This window comes from Salvelinus alpinus, chromosome 29, assembly GCF_045679555.1.
Source record: "Salvelinus alpinus chromosome 29, SLU_Salpinus.1, whole genome shotgun sequence".
Taxonomy (NCBI): domain Eukaryota; kingdom Metazoa; phylum Chordata; class Actinopteri; order Salmoniformes; family Salmonidae; genus Salvelinus; species Salvelinus alpinus.
Window position 1 is genome coordinate 18,400,104 of NC_092114.1, and position 7,950 is coordinate 18,408,053.

A 7,950-nucleotide genomic window follows, 5' to 3' on the forward strand; every position below is an offset into this window, starting at 1 on the left:
TACACACAAATCACAAAGTAAAAGAATGGAATAAAGAAATATTTAAATATTAGGACGAGCAATGTCGGAGTTGCATTGATTAGAATACAGTAGGATACAGTAGAATACAGTATATACATGTTAAATGAGTAAAACAGTATGTAAGCATTATGTAAAGTGACCAGTGATTTCATGTCGATGTACATAGGGCATCAGCCTCTAAGGTTGAGTACCCGGTTAGTACCCGGCTAGTGACAGGGACTAAGTTCAGGGCAGGGTACTGGGTGGAGGCCGACTAGTGATGGCTATTGCTATTTAACAGTCTGATGGTCTTGAGATAGAAACTGTTTTTCAGTCTCTCGGTCCCAGCTTTGATCCCTTTAGCAATAGTATCCGTTTTTGATTGGAGGAGAAATCCAGTGTCTACAACCCTAATGGTTACCATATCAGAACTCAGAACCGTTGATTTAGATGCCCATCTCATTGCCTGTTTCTCCTCTACAGGGTCCTCCTGGTTTTCCTGGTCCTCAAGGCTCATCTGGACTACCTGTGAGTTTACTATATATACACTACGCCTATACTACACCAACACTACACCTATACTGCACATAGAGTATACTACACATATACTACACCTATACTAGACGTATACTAGATGTATACTGCACCTACACTACAACAATACTTCACATATCTATACTACACTTATACTACACCGATACTACACCATTACTCCACCGATACTACATATATGCTACGCCTATAATATACCAATACCACACATATACTGCACATAATGTATACTAAAACTATACTACGCCTATACTACAACAATGCTAAACATATACTACACATTAAGTATACTAAACCTCGACTACACCAATACTACACCGATACTACACATACAGTATACCACACCTGTACTACACATATACTACACCAATACTACACATATACTACACATATACTACACATACACTATACATATACTACACATACATTGTACTACAACTATACTACACCTATATTCACCTATACTGCACCTAGCTATACTACACCTATACTGCATCTACGTATACTATGACTATATTCACCTATACTACACCTACCTATACTACACCTAGACCACACCTACCTATACTACACCCATACTACACCTACCTATACTATGACTATATTCACCTGTACTACACCTACCTATACTATGACTATATTCACCTGTACTACACCTACCTATAATACATCTATACTGCTCCTACCCTTACTACACCTCCCTGTACTACACCTATATTCACCTATACTACGCCTATGCTACACCTACCTATGCTACACCTATACTGCACATACCTATACTTCACCTATACTGCACATACCTATACTACACCTATACTACACCTACCTATACTACACCTATACTACACCTACATATACTACACCTGTACTACACCTACCTATACTACACCTATACTACACCTACCTATACTACACCTTCCTATAATACATCTATACTGCTCCTACCCTTACTACACCTCCCTGTACTACACCTACATTCACCTATACTACACCTATACTACACCTACATATACTACACCTATACTACACCTACCTATACTACACCTATACCACACCTACCTATACTACACCTATACTGCACCTACCTATACTACACCTATACTACACCTACCGATACTACACCTACCTATACTATGACTATATTCACCTATACTACACCTTCCTATAATACATCTATACTGCTCCTACCCTTACTACACCTACCTGTACAACACCTATATTCACCTATACAGCACCTACCTATACTACGACTATATTCACCTATATTACACCTACCTATACTACAGCTAGACTACACCTACCTATACTACAACTATACTACACCTACCTATCCTACACCTGTATTCACCTATACTACACCTGTATTCACCTATACTACACCTATTTCCACCTATACTAAACCTACAGCACCTACCTATACTACGACTATATTCACCTATATTACACCTACAGTACCAGTCAAACGTTTATTTTTACTATTTTCTACATTCTAGAATAATATTGAATACATCAAAACTATGAAATAACACATATGGAAGCATGTAATAACCAAAAACGTGTTAAAAACATCTAAATATATTTGAGATTTGAGATTTTTCAAAGTTGCCATCCTTTGCTATGATGACAGCTTTGCGCACTCTTGGCATTCTCTCAACCGGCTTAATGAGGTAGTCACCTGGGATGCATTTCAATTACCAGGTGTGCCTTGTTAAAAGTTAATTTGTGGATTTTTTTCCCCTTCTTAATGCTTTTGAGCCAATCAGTTGTGTTGTGACAAGGTAGGGGTGGTGTACAGAAGACAGCCCTATTTGGTAAAAGACCAAGTCCATATTATGGCAAGAACAGCTCAAATAAGCAAAGAAAAATGACAGACCATCATTACTTCAAGACATAAGTCAGTAAATACGGAACATTTCAAGAACTTTGAAAGTTTCTTCAAGTGCAATATGATGATGAGGACTCTCATGAGGACCGCCACAGGAAAGGAAGACCCCGAGTAACCTCTGCTGCAGAGGATAAGTTCATTACAGTTACCAGCCTCAGAAATTGCAGCCCAAATAAATGCTTCACGGAGTTCAAGTAACAGACACATCTCAACATCAACTGTTCAGGGGAGATTGCGCCAATCAGGCCTTCATGGTCGAATTGCTGCAAAGAAACCACTACTAAATGACACCAATAAGAAGAAGAAACTTGCTTGGGCCAAGAAACATGAGCAATGGACATTAGACCGGTGAAAATCTGTCCTTACATCTGCTGAATCCATATTTGAGATTTTTGGTCCTAACCGTGTGTCTTTGTGAGACGCAGAGGTGAACGGATGATCGGTGAACGGATGATCTCTGCATGTGTAGTTCCCACCGTGAAGCATGGAGGAGGAGGTGTGATGGTGTGGGGGTGCTTTGCTGGTGACACTGTCTATGATTTATTTAGAATTCAAGGCACGCATGACCAGCATGGCTACCACGGCATTCTGCAGCGATAAGCCATCCCATCTGTTTGTGCTTAGTGGGACTATCATTTGTTTTTCAACAGGACAATGACCCAACACACCTCCAGGCTGTGTAAGGGCTATTTGACCAAAAAGGAGAGTGATGAAGTGCTGCATCAGATGACCTGGCCTCCACAATCACCCGACCTCAACCCAATTGAGATGGTTTGGGATGAGTTGGACCGCAGAGTGAAGGAAAAGCGGCCAACAAGTGCTCAGCATATGTGGGAATTCCTTCAAGACTGTTGGTAAAGCATTCCAGGTGATGCTGGCTGAGAGAGTACCAAGAGTGTGCAAAGCTGTCATCAAGGCAAAGGTGGCTACTTTGAAGAATCTAAAATATAACATATATTTTGATTTGTTTAAAACCTCTTAAGGATCCGCCCCTTTTTTCAATTTTCGCCTAAAATGACACCCAAATCTAACTGCCTGTAGCTCAGGACCTGAAGCAAAGATATGCATATTCTTGATACCATTTGAAAGGAAACACTTTGAAGTTTGTGGAAATGTGAAATGAATATAGGAGAATATAACACATTAGACATGGTAAAAGATAATACAACGGGAAAAATAATGTTTTTTGTATCATCATTTTTGAAATGCTACACCTATACTACACCTATACTACACATATACTACACATATACCACGCATATACTACATAAAACACATACACTGCACCTATACTACACATATGCTACACCTATACTACACATATGATACACATATACCACACATATACTACACCTTTACTACACATATAATACATCTATACTACAGCTATACTACACATATACTACACCTTTACTACACCTGCCTACACTACACCTACCTATACTACACCTATCCTACACCTATACTACACCTATATTCACCTATACTACACCTATCTATACTACACCTATATTCACCTATACTACACCTATCTATACTACACCTATATTCACCTATACTACACCTATCTATACTACACCTATATTCGCCTATACTACACCTATCTATACTACACCTATATTCACCTATACTACACCTACATATACTACACCCGCGATACTACACCTACCTATACTACACCTACCTATACTACACCCATATTACACCTATACTACACCCGCAAAATACTACACCTACCTATACTACACCCATATTACACCTATACTACACATGCAATACTACACCTACCTATACTACACCTACCTATACTACACCCATATTACACCTATACTACACCTACCTATACTACACCCATATTACACCTATACTACACCTACCTATACTACACCTACCTATACTACACCTACCTATACTACACCCATATTACACCTATACTACACCTACCTATACTACACCCATATTACACCTACCTATACTACACCTACCTATACTACACCCATATTACACCTATACTACACCTGCCTATACTACTCTGCCTTTCGTTCTTGCGATCTCTCTTTCTCTCTCTCTCTCTCACTGTCTCTCTCGCTCTTTCTCTCTCCATATCTCTCTTCTACTTTGAAACACCATCACCACTGAATGCGAATCTTCCTGCTATCTCCATCTCTCCAGTTTTTTTATGAAAGTTATTTCAGATGAGGACAATTCTATTGTCTCGCCAAGTGATGGAGAGTGGTAGTGCCATGCAGACAGCACACCAATCCCACCGCTGTCATTCCATTCTTTTAGCAGAATGGAAGTTGCAATGGTTGATTCCAGCAAGGAATCCATTTTAAAACGTTAAGGAGTGTTTAATTCCATGTGTGTGTGTGTGGTGGTGGGGGGGGTGGAGGGGAGTAGGGGGGTTAGTGTGTGTGTGTGTGTGTGTGTGTGTGTGTGTGTGTGTGTGTGTGTGTGTGTGTGTGTGTGTGTGTGTGTGTGTGTGTGTGTGTGTGTGTGTGTGTGTGTGTGTGTGTGTGTGTGTGTGTCTCTGCCACACTCCGTTCTGTTGAATTTTATCTGATTAAATAGTAGCAGCTGTGAAAGATGGATTTTCCATCGTAATGAAACTCCGCTGCATTGATAAGACATTCAACTGAATCTATAACAGGGATTTTAATGGCTTTATGCTGTTAGTAGTCTTAGAGAATAGGAGAGAGAGAGAGAGATGGAAGGAAGATAGAGAGAGGCTGGGGGGGTGACAGATAGATAGAAAGAGGCTGAGAGAGGTCAGGGTGACAGATAGAACGGGGATGAGAGAGGGGTGGGTGACAGATAGAAAGATGCTGAGAGAGGGGGGTGACAGATAAAAAGGGGCTGAGAGAGGGAAGTGACAGATAGAAAGGGGCTGAGAGAGGGGGGTGACAGATAGAAAGGGGCTGAGAAAGAGGCTGAGAGAGGGGGTGACAGATATAAAGGGGCTGAGAGAGGGGGGTGACAGATAAAAATTGTCTGAGAGAGGGGGGTGACAGATAGAAAGGGGCTGAGAGAGGGAAGTGACAGATAGAAAGGGGCTGAGAGAGGGGGTGACAGATAGAAAGGGGCTGAGAAAGAGGCTGAGAGAGGGGGTGACAGATATAAAGGGGCTGAGAGAGGGGGATGACAGATAGAAAGAGGCTGAGAGAGGGGGGGTGACAGATAAAAATTGGCTGAGAGAGGGGGGTGACAGATAGAAAGGGGCTGAGAGAGAGGATGATGTGTACAAAGAGGCTGAGAAAGGGGCTGACAGATAGAAAGAGGCTGAGAGAGGGGGTGACAGATAGAAAGGGGCTGAGAGAGGGGGATGACAGATAGAAAGAGGCTGAGAGAGGGGGGTGACAGATAAAAATTGTCTGAGAGAGGGGGGTGACAGATAGAAAGGGGCTGAGATAGTGGGGTGACAGATAGAATAGGGCTGCGAGATGGGGATGACAGGTAGAAAGAGGCTGAGAGAGGGGGATGACAGATAGAAAGGGGCTGAGAGAGGGGGGTGACAGATAGAAAGAGGTTGAGAGAGGGGGGTGACAGATAGAAAGGGGCTGAGAGAGAGGAAGTGACAGATAGAATGGGGCTGAGAGAGGGGGTAGACAGATAGAAAGGGGCTGAGAGAGGGGGATGACAGGTAGAAAGAGGCTGAGAGAGAAGGGGTGACAGATAGAAAGGGGCTGAGAGAGGGGGGTGACAGATAGAAAGGGGCTGAGAGAGGGGGGTGACAGATAGAAAGGGGCTGAGAGAGGGGGGTGACAGATAGAAAGGGGCTGAGAGAGTGGGATGACATATATAAATGGGGCTGCGAGATGGGGTTGACAGGTAGAAAGAGGCTGAGAGAGGGGGATGGCAAATAGAAAGAGGCTGAAAGAGGGGGGTGACAGATAGAAAGAGGTTGAGAGAGGGGGGTGACAGATAGAAAGAGGCTGAGAGAGGGGGGTGACAGATAGAAAGAGGCTGAGATAGTGGGATGACAGATAGAATGGGGCTGCGAGATGGGGATGACAGGTAGAAAGAGGCTGAGAGAGGGGGATGATAGATAGAAAGGGGCTGAGAGAGGGGGGTGACAGATAGAAAGAGGTTGAGAGAGGGGGGTGACAGATAGAAAGAGGCTGAGAGAGAGGGATGACAGATAGAATGGGGCTGAGAGAGGGGGGAGACAGATAGAAAGGGGCTGAGAGAGGGGGATGACAGGTAGAAAGAGGCTGAGAGAGGGGGGTGACAGATAGAAAGAGGCTGAGAGAGGGGGGTGACAGATAGAAAGGGGCTGAGAGAGGGGGGTGACAGATAGAAAGAGGCTGAGATAGGGGAGTGACAGATAGAAAGGGGCTGAGAGAGGGGGGTGACAGATAGAAAGAGGCTGAGAGAGGGGGGTGACAGATAGAAAGGGGCTGGACACATGGTTGATATGTGTTTGATGCCATTCCATTTGCTCCATTCCAGACATTATTATGAGCAGTCTTCCCCTCACCAGTCTCCACTTCATTTTGTCTTTCTTTTCAAGTGATCTTTTCTCCTTGTTTTTTCCCTCTCATTTATTATTATCTGTCTTTTCCTCAAATGTTTCCTCATCTCTCTCTCATCACCTTCTCCTCTCTCTCCATACCGCTCTCCTGTCCTCCTTCTCTCCATACCTCTCTCCTCTCCTCTCTCTCCGTACCCCTCTCCTCTCCTCTCTCCATACCTCTCTCCTCTCCTCTCTCTCCGTACCTCTCTCCTCTCCTCTCTCCATACCTCTCTCCTCTCTTCTACCTCTCCTCTCTCTTCATACCTCTCCTCTCCTCTCTCTCCATACCTCTCTTCTCCCTCTACATACCTCTCTCCTCTCCTCTCTCTCCGTACCTCTCTCCTCTCTCCATACCTCTCTCCTCTCTTCACCTCTCCTCTCTCTTCATACCTCTCCTCTCCTCTCTCTCCATACCTCTCTTCTTCCTTCTCTCCATACCTCTCTCCTCTCCTCTCTCTCCGTACCCCTCTCCTCTCCTCTCTCCATACCTCTCTCCTCTCCTCTCTCTCCGTACCTCTCTCCTCTCCTCTCTCCATACCTCTCTCCTCTCTTCTACCTCTCCTCTCTCTTCATACCTCTCCTCTCCTCTCTCTCCATACCTCTCTTCTCCCTCTACATACCTCTCTCCTCTCCTCTCTCTCCGTACCTCTCTCCTCTCCTCTCTCCATACCTCTCTCCTCTCTTCACCTCTCCTCTCTCTTCATACCTCTCCTCTCCTCTCTCTCCATACCTCTCTTCTTCCTTCTCTCCATACCTCTCTCCTCTCCTCTCTCTCCGTACCCCTCTCCTCTCCTCTCTCCATACCTCTCTCCTCTCTTCACCTCTCCTCTCTCTTCATACCTCTCCTCTCCTCTCTCTCCATACCTCTCTTCTTCCTTCTCTCCATACCTCTCTCCTCTCCTCTCTCTCCGTACCCCTCTCCTCTCCTCTCTCCATACCTCTCTCCTCTCTTCACCTCTCCTCTCTCTTCATACCTCACCTCTCCTCTCTCTTCATACCT

General features: G+C 44.2%; 1 protein-coding gene across 3 annotated transcripts in view; it reads left to right on the plus strand.

Annotated features, from left to right (window-relative positions):
• Positions 1-7,950, plus strand: part of LOC139559195 (collagen alpha-1(XVI) chain-like) — a 136,322-nt gene that overhangs the window by 109,009 nt on the left and 19,363 nt on the right. For all 3 annotated transcript variants that reach the window (XM_071374972.1, XM_071374969.1, XM_071374973.1), the window contains one exon: positions 484-528. In XM_071374972.1, the coding sequence (XP_071231073.1) occupies positions 484-528 (45 nt within the window). The remainder of the gene's footprint in view (positions 1-483; positions 529-7,950) is intronic.